Here is a 15,238-nt window from a genome sequence, read left to right as displayed (position 1 = left end):
ATTGCTTGCTGTATTCATGGTCTACATTTAAATTAAACCAAAACATGCAGAGTTTATATTTGTATAGTTCCAAGATCGTTTTACTGTAGAAAAGCATATATTTAAAATGTTCTTGTTTTTTTCCCCCACTGTCACCTTAATTAGTAATTGCAATAAGAATCACTCAGAATGACAGTTAGAAACATATTAGAAACATTTTTTAATTAATGTTCCAGCCCAGTCGTCTTCATGAGAAAATGCTTTATTGAAAAGTACAAAAAGTCACAGCAGTAAATGACTTCTGTTTTTCTGTTGAGAATGGAAAGCAGAGATATTCTGCATATATACCAGGAGTACAGTTAATATCAATCCACAATAGATCTGAATAAAATACAATAACTTAAATAATAAAAGCAACAAAACTAAAATAAATATCAAAATAGACATGGAAACAGATTATCTAACAAATTAAGATTCCCTTGTGTTTTTCAGGTGATCAATCTTCTACTACCCCTTATTTAACCCATAGTTACCTCTAGCCGAAAGTGCAGCCACAGAGCAGAATACCCCACTCCCGTTAAAGAGCACTGACTTGGGGAGTATCTATAACTAGGTGACCCCCGACCTTATCCCACAGTAAGAATTAGGAAAGTACATATACGCAGTGGCAAATGGCTTAAAGTAGGAGTGAATATATATAATTTAAATATCTTCATATACGGCAAGTGTCCTTTTAATAATTTACCCAGACAAAACTCAGCCAGCATAATACAAGTTCTTATTAAAAAAAAAAAAAAAAGGAAGCAGTGGGATTTTGTAAATTGGAATCCAACAAGATAAATATGTACAGCAAACCTTTCTTTTGCATACAGGACATTTGAGGGAACATAAACACTTGTACACACAGAATACCAGGGCATGAAACAGAGTCTAGAATTATCTCCTGGCAAAAAAAATAAATTAAAAAAAAAGTTATGTTTCCTTATTACTGTTTCCAGTTCTACCCCTTTAGTCCTTAAATAAAAATAAATAAATAAATAAATAAAAAAAAGTCTCGACACACATATTACCTTTTGTCTACATTTGCTCTCTCATTTGAAATCTGTCAATTTTATCAATGGTGAATGCCCATTATGAATTTTCACATAACGAAACCCCTAGATGTTTACCAGAGGTTCACTTTCTATCAGACATTAGCTGAGCACCAATCCAGGTGAGGTTCTGTAGAAAGTAGGGTTATGAGTTACAAGTGCTTAACGCGTATATACAATGCCAGCCTTAACAAAATCTGATGATACCGAGTACTTAAGATGGCTTTACAAGCAGATGGGGTTTGTTGGCTGGATCTGGGAAACTGTAGGAAGTACAAATATACCTGAAAAGATAATTTCCTACGCTTACAACCAAATATTAGGTTGTCATTTTTTATTAGAACGCTCACATTCCTAGATCAACATCAAGCTCATACAGAATCTACTCATTTTTGTGTTACTTTACTAAATACTTGCCACTGGGTGTCTGCAAAGTCTAAAACAAGCCACAAGGATACTTTTTTCAAGGCAATGAATTCATTTTTATCTTTGATTTGGCAAAGGGCCAGCATGAATTAGGACATATAACTGCACCTAAACATGCAATTTAAATTGGAAACAAATTCTCGATAAATAAAAATACATTCCACATTTATAGAATATCTTATTCTAAAATGTAATAATCATTAAAAGTTTAGGAATCCAAGATACAACTACTAAAACTAAGAAACAAAAAAACAATTGGATGGAGAATGAAAGATTCAAAACATAATTTCACAATTAAAAGTAGTTTCAGTTCTATGATTAATCGACACTATATGATTTGATAACCCATTATGTAAAATTACAAGAGATAATATTTTGTCTTTTTTTTCAGAAATTAAAACTTCAATTTATGGGGATTTACACATGAGAAATAAAATAACCATTTGTTATTTGGATGGTGCTGATCTCTGGCCCTTTCTAAAACTATTTCATGCCCTGGACACTAAAAACTACAGAAAACGAAGTTTGGGAATGCAAGCTAATGATAATAAGAGCACAACAATAATCTTCCTTGGGTATGCAGATGGCCTGACAGCAGCAGTTATTGTACGCCACAGCTGCTTCTGTGCAGAGAAGGGCTGTTGGGAGCAGAGTGTAAAGTCGTGTTCATGGAGTAAAAAGGAACACTACCAAGTCTGCTCTAGTTTTCAGAAACCCATCTAGCGGTCAATAGAATTGGGACTTGAAATGTTACCTAATTTAACATAAGGTACTCCAGGGCTAATCGCGGTCTGCGAAACCAGCTGAATACCCTAAAAGACACGCATTTAAAAGATACGGTAACTGGACAACTGGCTTGCAGTTGAAATACAGTTTCTTGAATCATTTTTCAGAACCAGTGCAAAATCTCACTTTTCTTGGTATAAATAATAATAAAAAAATAATAAAACGCAAACTTTTCTTGCTGCAATATTGTTCCTTATTGTAAATCTGTTAAAGTCAGTTGTCCTAGACATTTCTACTTTAACAGTAAGCAACCAGACTACTCCCCTCCTATTCTGACAAACTGGAGTAGACTCTTGGAATGTATTTATTTTTACTCTCTTGGACGTGTCAAAATATTATCTTATGACCATAAATACGTTGCATTGAAGCTACCCAGCACCGGCAATGGCATCTTGACTAGGCAAAGGAGATGGATTTCAGATAAGAGTCTCTGGGAGAGAAAGCTGTGATTGTCAGCTTTGAATCGGTTTAAATTCAAACAATATTTTCCTTTTAATCTGTAATATACACTTAATATACTTTTTTTCATTTTTTTTTATTTTGCAAAGCCAGCCCCTATCTATCCAATATGGATTACCTACCATGAAAAATGGCATTGATAGCAAACTATCAGGATCATACAAACATTTACATAACCGTGTGCTTATCTTGCATGTGCCTCTCCATTCATTATCTGCATACAATTCTAAATGTAAAAAAATAGATTATGTTAATTTAAAACAACATTTCATTCATTAAAACCTCTCTAGTGACTTGAATCTTAGTACTGTATAACAAAAAAAAAAAAGTTATTTTTAAGAGGCTCTGATATGTAAACAACATTCTCTGGAAAATGTAGAAATGCTGTATATGTATTTTAGTGAGCGATTTGTTTTTGTACTGTAACAGTTTGCAGTAAAGTATTTTTATTTTAGTGCCATAAGGAACTGATAGCGGCAATTTGTATTAAGAATTAAAGACTTCTGCCTGTATTTTCTTTCTGTGGTAGTGTCAGTACCACAAATGGCCCAAATTCAGAAAATAAGTGCTTATTTGCTGTAACAGACCACAGTGCTTCTGTCGTTATAAGGTAGAGAATGTAGATTTGGATTAAGTGCTTTGTTGTCTCTCAGGTTTCCCATACAGAAGTTATGCCTAGCCGGTACTGGGAATTTTGTAGCACAAACACAAAGTTTATGGGACTGAACAAAAGTTTCTGACCGAAATAGGTGTCCAAGAAAGGGAAACCACACTGAGGTTGTCTGAAAATCAACTGGATGGACTGGCAAGAGGGTGGTAGGTATAATGAATGATGCAATAGGTACTGGACACCCAATGTCAATGCCACAGGACTAACTGACCCGAGCGCTCGCAGTACGGCACTAGGACGGGGTGGAGAAGTGAGCAGAGCTTGTCTTGTGGTCGGCTGATTTGACGATGGTGATGACGCTGGTGGTGGCCACCACCTTGGCTGGCGTGATCGGCCCCCGTGCCACGGACCTGGCGAAACTCTGCAGGGCCTCGTAATTAGAGCGGAGGGCTTCCAGCTCTAGCTTTATGCTGGCATTCTCCTGGGCCAGCTTGTCCACCTCGTGCTGGAGCTCCGTCTTTTGCTGCTCCAGCTCCTCCTTCTGCGTGACGCGTTTGATACGGCAGCTGGCAGCGTAGCCACGGTTCTTCAGAGTCCGCCGGCGCTGCTTCAGTCGCACCGCATCCTCCTTGGTGAGGCCGCGCAGGTGCTGGTTCAGCTCTCGAACCGTCATGGAGACCAATTCATCATCGCTCAGCATGGGAGCATTCTCACCTGTCTCCTTCTTCACCTGTACGCAAGGAAGCAACATGGTCATTTTAAGGGCAAGTTCTTCATGTTGGTACAATCAAACAGAGACTGTCTTTAACAATGTAGTACTCTGTGTTCTATGTAATCGTGTATAATGTAGCTTTGGTTCATATCTGAAGATTGTATTCTTCATCTACTGCAATACCATTTATCAACCTTTATTTGGATTGTATATTATATATATAATTTATTACAAAATATGGGTTATTCAACATTTCCTCACCTTTAAATCTTTGCTTCCTCTGTGATTAGTCGTCATACCCTGGATGCATTCAACTGGCCAGAATCCCACTGAAAAACAGCTAGAAGACAAAGAAAACTCCATTGGTTGTCCAGCATAAGTATAGCATATCTCCATTATTTTGCAACCTTACAAAAATCCAGCAGATGGCAGCAAAAGTACTGTTAATGTACAAACATGAAACATTCCAACTAAACTTTATATTGTCCTTTAGCTTGCTTATTACAGGCGTATGAGGAACATTGCAGTGTATTTAACATGGCAAGACATTTTATTTGGGATGGCTGTAAAATGTATAAGAAGGATACCACGTTAACCTAACTGTCATAGCTTGACATATTAATGAAACAACAGCTATCATGTCCAGTATGTTAGCTACAGTAATGTCAACCAGACTAATGGGGTGTATTCTAGTCACAACAAGGTGGGAAAACTGTATTCTTCTTTATCCCAGATGCACACAACTATAATGGTAGAATAGTGCCTGAAGCCTAAATCTATTTTTTGTTGGCTTGTAGAAAGTAGACATTTTATAGTGCCAGTGTTAGCCGTTGTCAAATAAAAATCCGGTAAACAAGATAAGTTATTCCTGTGGAGCTCTTAACATGTAATGTCCCTTCAATAAAAGACAGACAAACCGACATGTGTTCCATAGCTTCATTTTCAAAGTCAAGTATCCCAGGCATGTGTCCCAGCGGCCACCTACCACTGGGAATCTTGGAAAGCCTTCAGCCTAGAAACGGTTTCCATGGAAATGGTGAATTCCTTAACAACTACAGATGGGCGTTGGAGCGTGAATCACATGGCCAGTTAAACAGTAAACAACACGTTTGCACAGATGGGAAACATAACTCTACAGCTAGAGACATAAAGCGTGAACCAAAAGGACAGATCACAAGCAGTCATTGTTCACTCAAAACATCAATAACAGACATATAACATTAAAAGTAAACCTATCCTACATGTATGTTATGTAATTCAATACACTGACACATCTCATGAAAATATAATCCGACCGTATATCCTTCTAATTAAACCCAGGAAACGGATGTGTAATTTTTCAGTTATTCAATGACAGTGCAACATTGAGCAAATAGATTTTAATTATGCAACATCATTGGAAAATAAGCTGTCATCTGCTAACATTGTAGCTTGTTGTGTGGCATTTGATTCAAATAAAAAAAAATGGAAGTGCATTTCTTTAGCTAGATTTAGGATAACAATGTATACCACATATAAAACCTCTCCTCAGGAAATTCTTTAAGAAGGTTGCAGATTGCTGGCAGTATATACAAATCAATATTTCAGCTTCCCAGAAGATGATTGACAAAACTTTCAACTTAATTTGAATACCCCTGTAACTGGAACATGACTGTGAGAAGGATTCCCTTGTGGTTTGTTTGGGTGTGTGAAGTTTCCCTCGCCCCGTCATTGTTATTTATATGTATTCAAACCATTATTCTTCAACTGCTTTAGGTTGTCAGTACTTCACAAGTGCGATCCTATTACACCAGGCACCCCCCGGTCTGTTTTAGATTTCCTTATTTAACTTGTATGGTATTTATTATTAGCCTTCTGCTAAGCAGACCCCCCTGTGGAAAAACAAAGTCATCAGGATAAGTTAGGGGTCTCTTTCCATACGACTGTTTGTCTGAATGCGCTACAGTCTATGCAGTTTCTGTCTGTACTGTTCAAAAAGCATGGACACAAGACTTTTTGCCCTGTTTTTTTTTTCTAAATGGTGGGGTTTTCAAGGTTTATGAGAACTATAGCGGTTGTTGGTTTCCAATTTAAATTATAAAATGATGACTTAAATCAACCACTATTTTACTAAAAACAGGGTTCCTTGTCTGGTAAACTTATTTGTATTTTACTGTGAAAAGCACAATTGTTATTCCGAGACTATTTTATTTCTTTCCCAATCACCGGTACCTGCTTTTGGATGTGTACAGTACTCTTTTTCAGTACAAACTTGGGATTTTAAAAAGAGAAATGTTTATTTTGGTCAATACATTTCCTATTCTTTTATTTGTTGCAAAACTAATTTACAAAGTCAGTACTGTTGCATGACCACTTTAACTTTGTTTAGTTTTAGACCATGGGCTTGACTGTCAAAGAGATGTGATTGACAAGCAAATAAGCGTACAGAAACATGATGGATGTTTGTGTATGAACAAGTACAGAGTTCAATACAGGATGGAAAGGGCTAATCTGGAGAACCACACATCCTGGGTCCAGAGGTCCTTCTAAAGAACTGATTCACAATGATGACTGCCAAAACAAATGGTCTTCAAATAAGTTGTGTGTTTGATTTTGGACCCGATTAAAGCTCTGATTAAAGCAGCTCAGAGGGTCCTTGGTTATGTTTTTGCAAAACTACAAAGCAGACATCAATGTCAATCACTTAAAATGTACAGAAGAAAACTGATAAAGTCATGGGGAGTGTGGTGATGGTGTCACCCTGTTGGCAGGCCATGCATATCGTGGGATTGTTAGTCATATTTAAGAAGCCCACATTCTTCCCCCAAAAGCCCATAGCAATACTTTCCATTGCCCACTAAGATACCACAAGGCCCGACTTATTGCCCTTTTCAAATCAAAATCAGTTGTAAACTAAACAATTTGGAGGTTACCAATGTTTGTACTGTTTGCTGATTCATATTTCTATTTTATCTTCAGTGGAAAACATAACTATTTTCAAGCCAAACAAATCTAATTAGAATAATGCAGGTTCGGCCACAATAACATACATAAAATTATTCAGTAGCCCAACCAATCGGAAGCCAGAACTCATTCAAAAGTAGGTCTCCATGAGAAGGACAACTTTAAAGTATCCCAGTGGTATAAATCAGATCCCCTTTTTTTGCTAAATGTTTATGATTTCTCAATACATGCTTAAGATGACTAATATACAAAAAAAAGTACACCCACTCTGTCCTTTAGGCACAATAACATTCATACAGAAGCTAAAAGTTGCACGCAAAAAACTACCTTATAGAATAGGCTGCATTAAGAAGAACAGGGGTTAGAGTAAGTAGCTAGGTTCTGAAAAATATAGCGTTATGTATCCCCACGTGTTGTTACAACTGTTTAAATAATGTGTTTCATTGTTAACATCCTGGCAACTTTTTACACTTACAACTTTAAAGTCTGTTTCAAAGGTCTTTTCAAAATGGCTGCTCTAGTGCACTCATAGAGTAAGGATTATTGCCCACCTTGTCAAACAGGTAACACAGAAATAACGATCCATGATGTGGTACGGAACAGAAAAGACGAAGCACTTGTTATGTTTTGTTTTTGTTTTAATTTTTTTATAACTAGCACTTCCTGCAGTGACTTAGAGGACAGATCTCAAACCCCAGTGCACTAGAGTGGTTATTTTGAAAAGAGCTTTGTCACGATGTTAACAATGAAAAGAAATTACAGGTACGTTATTTAAACAGTTGTAGCAACACACAGGGACGTATAACGCTATATTTTATGGAACTCCATTACTTACTCTTTAAGCCCAGAAACATGCCCACGTGGATCTGAGAAGTGCAGGAGTGCCATCCGCCCACACAATGTGCTTCAAACCACATGGCTCTGACCTCTGACAATGTGACATAGCATTCCTGCAAGTCAGTAGCTTTAACTATCATAAGGAAACTCCACTCACTGATCAAAGAACACCACAAGTTACTTAGTACCTGGTATACTCAATCCCAGATTTCAGTTCCTAAGCAGAACATTTCAGTGATTCATGTAATTTACTGGCAACCCTATACTGCAAATCTTATTTTATTTGATTCTTTATTCACATCCTTTAAGATTACAGACTTTAAAATGTCTGCTGGTACTGCACTACTCCAGCTCCCAAGAACATAACAGAACTGATATAAATAAAAAAAGAAGAGATGAGAGTCGTGCTGCGTACTGTTTAAGCAAGTGACCAGAAGCATGAAATCACACCCTTGACATTTCCTGGACAGTCCTGCTGATTTACTGGACAGAAGAAAAAGTCAAATAATGGGCAAAACCCCCAAAATACTGTAGGCATGTCTAGCGAGAGAGAAAGAGTTCTTACAAGAGTATTATTATGTCCGTAATGTCAACATTTATATATGGTACAGCACATAGTGTTCATACATAAGATAACAAAAGGCATGCTAGAATCCCAAAGTGCTGGAATTTAATTGTCATATTTTATACTGCTCTATAACTTGAGGTATTGACAAGTGGGGGATAGTATATATATATATATATATATATATATATATATATATATATATATATATATATATATATATATATATATATATATATCATGCTTGCTGTTTGTTGAGCACATAATTAAAGACAGGGACCTTTTCTGTCCTGTGCCTACACAACACTGGGCTCCCACTGAGCACACAGAAGCCATCCATGCACTTTTAAAGTGGTTAGTGTAGGAGCACTGGAGTAAGGCGGTCACAGTCCCTGCTAGCAGGGACTCAGGCAAGAGCACCTCTCCCCAGGGCAGGCTAACAAAATTACATACCAGGAAAAGAAAAAAAAGATTTGGGTGCCTAAGTGTGCCATCCTGCTAGAAAGTAGACTGGTATACTGAATGACCTGCTTTAGTATTTCACAATACTGTCAAACATTGCCAGGTATGCATACAAGCTGAAAGTTCACTTAAACAATGGTTCTTTACTAATACAGCCTACCACAACTCACTCACTCTGAGCAATGCGATTACCCACACAAACTTTCGAAGGTTCGGAACACATTAATGAATGACGGCTTGAACCTTCGATAGTGCTAATTTGCATAATTTACTGGTGACTGTCCCATAGCTACTAGTTTATATTTGATTGGAAATATTATCTTGCAGGTAATCCATATATATGAAATAATACATTCACATGTAGTTTAAAAATACATTAGATAGAACAGTAATCATGTTTTTATAATTTAAATAAAAACACACATTGTTTATGTACACGTAACTGATGCTGCTTGCGACACTCAACAGTAGTGTTGGACGATAATGCAATTTTCTGTTCTCGATTATCAGCTGTAAATCAGCCGTGTAACAGTTTCACATTCCAAACACAGTATGTCACTGTAACCCCCGCTTGGGGTCTTCATATACAGTTCTTTATTTTTTAACCCAAAAAGTAGTTGCAACTTTTATAAAATAATGATTAATCAATACTTACACTTTATTACTTGCAACTTGTATCTTTTGAACTTGTATTCCCCTGGTCCCACCATAGTCTGTTGAAAATAAATGCTCATTTTCTCCAGAATGAAACATAGATCAACTAAATACACAGTCATATTGTTTGTGGTCAATAAAGCAAATACGAATAATTGTTGTTTTTGTTTTTATTATAAGACAAAGTTACAGTAAGTTCAAAGTAAAATAACAGTTAATATAAGGTTGTAATTAATGCATACCCCATAAGTTAGCATTAAAAGTATGTGCAGTATTTATTAAAAGTACTCATGACATCAAAGTAATGTTGCATTTTACTCACGCAAAATACATTTTACTCATATAGTGTCTAAATTGGAGAGTAAATTATTCAGTGACCCAAAACCTTACCTGGAGCACTGACTTGATCTTTGCTATCTACACAGACGAAAGCAAAGGTAGACTCTAAAGGTGATGCAAACCCAAGGACGTCTAATGGGATTTTTTTTAAGTTGCTTTGAAAAATACAGTGTGTGTGCCAAGTTGTGATCTATGCTTTACAAAAAATATTGTTACATCTTCAAGAGTTTAGTTTAAATGTCTAAAGTCATTCTAATATTAACCCATGGCGATTATAAAAAAAATGTACCTAATAAGGCTCCAGTGTGTTACAGCAGATATTTGCTGATTAGCAGAATTCACTTCTGGATCAATCTGAAATATGTGCTTGTTAAGACATTCCATTTAAAAAACAAGAGCCTGGGACAAATCAGTTAACTGACGAAGTGGAAATGATTCACAATCACCAGTTATGACTCACCTTTCCTAAATACCAGGGTGTAACTCTATTTCTATAAAAACAGCACAGTTTTGGAGCACAAAGTTAGACTTACTTATTGTGCAGTGTTAATGCAAGGGATTCCCTTAAAGCTCAAAGCCATGTGAAACATAGGCAATACCTGGATTGGCGTTATTCATCTCTGATTCCCAAGCTGCTTATCCTCTGCTGAAACTACAGTTTTAAACACATTTTCACCACCCTTAATGGCCCTACTTTCATTCTGTTATTCCTATTTTGGTTTTGCCAAGATACAACACTACAGAACCTACATGTTGCGAGTCCAGTAATATGTGCTAAATTTGTGTCTGTGGTTCCAGTTTCAGCACCAACGTGGAGGTGAGGACTGCTCAATAGTGCTGTGCATTCAGACACTTTTCAAAGAAAATATATTGTACAACATGAATGGTTTTGAACAAAGGAACAAATAGATAGTACTGTTAAGCCAAAATGATCTTGCTTTTCATTGAATCTGAACACACCATTAAACCAATTAAGCAAAAGAAAACTCAAATAAGCAATAAGGAAAGAGAACATGGCTTTTAAAACCTCGAGGGTGCATTGCTTGGGTGGGTTTCAAGAAAATGAATAGCATGGCAATGTATTGCACAATATACCTGATTGCACAAAGTACCATAACCCCTGCTATTTATCTCCATATTTTAGATTCCAGCAGTAGGGTGTGGAAGTAGCTTATTGTTCAGCAAATATACAGGGTCAACAAGATTAAACCTGTGCACTTTGAACAACAAGACTGCAAATCAACAGCAGAAACAAGGCACAGACAAAAGACGCAATGAACGATACAGCTAGAGTGAAAAGCAAGACTGCTTTCCCACTGCTCGGACAGTTGACTTTTCGGAAGTAGACAAGCTGGCAAGAAGAGCACTTGAGCGGCTGTCAAGCTGGGCAATCCTTGAACATGCACCTACTGTACTGTACTGTATTAGGACCTGTTCTGAGGAAAAACAAAGAAAAGTAGCACAAAGCATGTCAACACTACAGACTGGTATACGGGACTTTAAAAAAGAACTCCATTCAAACCTGCAGACCACTCTCCTCAAATAGGAAAGACTGCCCGAACAGCATAGAAAAGGTAACTCCCCTCAAAACAGCAGATGAGCAAACTAATCTAATTTATATATCTATATATATATATATCTATATATATATATATATCTATATATATATATATATATATATATATATATACACACACACACACACACACACACACACACACACACACACACACAGAGTTTATTAGATTAGTTATATATTGTATTTATTTTTCAGCAAAGATACTGAAACTATTCAATTAGTTAAAACAGTATTTTTGTGAAGTTACTTATTAGTGCCGTACTGACCTACTTTTGTTTAAAACAAATCCCCACCAGAATTCATTTTTCTGGGGGGCGTTATTGAAAAAACAGCCTTGCCATTTAAATACTGTATGTGGTAACAGGCATGCGTTTTAACATTGCAAACACAATGAGATCAATACGTATTGCGAAAGTCTATGCAGAGAATATACACAAACTGCACAGTCCAGTCTGGTTCGGTGAAATGCATATAAATCAAAGAATGGATGTTTTGCTGCTACAATGTCGTTGCTGCTGCAGTGCAAAACTGAATAAGCATGTCACTATGGTGGTATAATCAACTTTGTGGAAAGCTTGCGCGCCCTCTATCTGCAGACCTATACTGTCACTCCTCCAGACTAGTTTCGCAACATGTTCCCGTCCCAAGACAACCCGCCTACTCAGCTCGGGAATCTCCAGCGAATTCCAAAACAAAACAGGTTCCGTTTGATCTGGCGGTTATTTAATTAATTTTCTAAAAACAAACATACAAAACTAAACCAAAAAAACTCCCCGATCCCACGATTACAGCGATACATCAGTTTGTTCACTTTATCGCCGACCCTTTGTGTGGTCTTTTATTTTACTGTGCCCCTGCCACGAGAAGTCCCGCATGAAAAGCACGTGTTTTTACATGTCGTAATGTCAAATAATCACAGCATTGTATTAAAAGCAAGCCAACAAACTTTCCTAAGAACAATTCAACAATACAGACACGCTCTTTGTATTAAAATCTACGCAAAAATAGAAATTCATTATTATTTTTAAAACATGGTCTTATAATAAGATTTAATAACCGCATGAGTTTTGTTTATGATAACTCAGCGTTTTAATTAAATATTTAGTACTACGATCTTAAGCAATCGCTGTTAAATCTCAGATCTATACATTACTGAAATTCCAACTTTCAATTCTCGCTTTCTATCGCTGGCACGTGTCGATCATACACTCCACGAGTATGTTAAATCACCATATTCTAAATAAACATCACGTATGCGTTTATATGTTCATTCATGTGATTCTAGAAGGTTCAAATGCAATTTTGCTTTGGCAGCCTGAAACACTGGTCTGTATAGATTTGCCGCTGGTGTGTAAATCATTCACCACATATAAACAGAAGGACTTTAAACACAAATTTAAAAAAATCTTTCTAAAAAGCTCGTACACCCTACCTTGTAGACGCGGATCTTGTGTGTCGTGATCGCGCAAATGCAGTGATCGTGCCAAGGACGTGCCGGTGTGTGTATCAAACTGGAGCGGGCTTCCAGCGATCTACCGAAAAGTATCAGAATTCTAAATTAACTACAAAACAACAGTGTATCAACATGCTTCCGCAAGCGCTGACGCCACCTACTCCTGGTGACCGCCTCCATTCATGAAATATAACTTTGGCTGACGTCATCCTGGCGGGAAACCAGTGGCAATAAGAAGGAGTGACAAAGACGCAACTGCCAAATACTTAGGTGAGAATCATAGTTTCAGGAAACATGTGCATCGAATGTATACTAAAATAGACAACGCGCAAGGACAGCATTGATTAAACAAAAAACTAGACATCTCCCATATATCTAATTTAAACGTCTGAGACGAGGAATCACTTCTTTATAATAGTATTGAAACAAAACTATTAATGTAAACACTATTGTAGTCCTTGGCCTATATATCATCATTTATCTAATGCAGTAGCAGCCAAAACGGTGCCTCTGTTTGCAAAGCAATGTTGTGCATTTCATTTGTATGCATTCTCACATAGACCTCATCCTCTGTCAGAGAGACTCAGCTGAAGCCCAATTTGATGGCACAACGCTAAATCGAGCAGTAGAGGGTTAGGAGAGTAAGGTGTGTGTGCTGTTAGACGTACAATGCTGTAAAACCTGGAATGGGTGAAACTGCTATGCAACAGGAGTCTTATTTCGATCCCTGAATACATAACAGGATGTGGAATTTTTTACTGATGCCTACAGTATGATTCATAGTGGTTTACGTTTTGACTGACATCCAAAATCCCAACTTTGACACAGCGAATCCCTATGGTCAAGGTCACCTGTTAGCTAGTGAATACTGTTAGGTAATTGGTGACATTGTCAATTTGGATCTACAGTCTAACAGCGTTCAGTTCAAGATCAGCCAGCTTCGAACATTTTGGCACCTGCTATGTTTGGGTGTTACTTCTTGGATTCAAAGTGGTGGTCAGTTGCCACTGTGCAATGTCTAAGAAAATAAAAAAAGTTTTAACAGGATTTGATGAATATCACAGTGCTCATTCATCCAGTCTCTCCCTCCCTGTTGGTTTGTCATCTGTGCTAACCAAAAATTGGTTTGTGTTTTTGTCTGTACAAATGCTGCAGACTATTGTGTTTGTGTCAAGTACAATATTAAAAAAATTAAAAGTTCTCTTGCTTCTTACCAGCTGATACGATGATTACCCTGAGTGAATTACAGTAGCGTTTGCACCCAGGCCTATGCTAACCTTCGTTATGCTAACCTGAAGTTCACTTCAAGGATAGTAAAAACGTCTGTTTTGCCATTTTTTAAATATGTAAATTAAAATTATAACAACTGAACTTTCACCCATATGCAATTACCCATGTTTCTGTTCATGCAAAATGTTTTGGTGTGATACATACATTTTACTTGATCACGGTCTTTGTTTTGAAATGTTTAAAAAGCTTTAAAAACAAATCAGGTTGTCATGTGTTTGTTTGTTCATGCTCCCCCAAAGAGTCAATATTTCAGTCCTGGTTTCATTAGTGAGCCTAATGTCTGTGGGGAGCAAACTGATAATAATACTGAAAGAAAAAGTCGATTTTTTCACCACCTCTTGTTTGCATATTTCACTTAATCACTTTCAATACTTTTTTGAAAATGTTTAATTAAACAAACAGCAGGGGTGAGATTTGAACACATGGTGTCACACTAACTTTTAACCTATATCAGCATTAACCCAGTAACACTGTTTGGCGGTAGCAGTTGTATGCATTACAAAATTACCCCACTACAATCCCGTTATAACGAATATGCGATATAACGATTCTGCATATAACTAACAATCCCTTTTGATACCTCTTTTTTTAAACCGATTTTAAACCGAAGAACAGTAAAGAATTAATGTTGCAGGTATTTTGCATTGACTATCGAGAGCCACAGCAGTGGTACTCTCAGCCTTTCTTCAAACTTTGCTGGACTCCAGTAGTCATTGCAAAATACCTGCAAAATGTATGCTTTACAACTCTATTCCCATATGCAATCTGAACAAGAATATCCTTCCTGGGCTTCAGGCACGCGCCCCTGTTTTAGCTCCGCCCATCTATGATATATTTGTCCTATTCTTTTTACTATCCTTGGTTTACTTGCAGAAGGGACAAGGTGGTCAGCTATGCTCTGATTGGCTACACTAGAGACACATGACCACTGTTGCTAAGATCCCTGGTAACCGTTAATTAAAGACAGACTCATGTGTGACCGTATTGATGGAACCAGTCCATTAATCTACTGAAGTCAAGACGGTACTAGTTTAAGACTGGGCGGGGAACACG

General features: G+C 37.1%; 1 protein-coding gene across 1 annotated transcript; it reads right to left on the bottom strand.

Annotated features, from left to right (window-relative positions):
* Positions 1 to 225: 225 nt before the first annotated feature.
* LOC117431789 (transcription factor MafK-like) lies at positions 226 to 13,044 on the bottom strand. Its single transcript, XM_034053099.3, has 3 exons — positions 12,875 to 13,044; positions 4,325 to 4,403; positions 226 to 4,081 (listed from the first exon to the last, which is right to left on the bottom strand). The coding sequence occupies exons 2-3, from the start codon at positions 4,358 to 4,360 to the stop codon at positions 3,644 to 3,646; spliced, it is 474 nt and encodes a 157-aa protein (XP_033908990.1). The 5' UTR covers positions 4,361 to 4,403; positions 12,875 to 13,044; the 3' UTR covers positions 226 to 3,643.
* Between the last annotated feature and the right edge of the window lie 2,194 nt (positions 13,045 to 15,238).

Source organism: Acipenser ruthenus, chromosome 22 (genome assembly GCF_902713425.1).
Source record: "Acipenser ruthenus chromosome 22, fAciRut3.2 maternal haplotype, whole genome shotgun sequence".
Taxonomy (NCBI): Eukaryota; Metazoa; Chordata; class Actinopteri; order Acipenseriformes; family Acipenseridae; genus Acipenser; species Acipenser ruthenus.
The sequence above is the reverse complement of the archived record's forward strand: the minus strand, read 5'-3'. Positions and strand labels throughout refer to the sequence as shown.

Bases quoted from the DNA above. Each gene is read 5' to 3' on its own strand.
- LOC117431789 (XM_034053099.3), bottom strand. From the start codon at position 4,360: ATGACGACTAATCACAGAGGAAGCAAAGATTTAAAG. The intron at 4,082-4,324 runs GTGAGGAAATGT...CCTTGCGTACAG, and splicing joins GAGGAAGCAAAGATTTAAAG to GTGAAGAAGGAGACAGGTGA.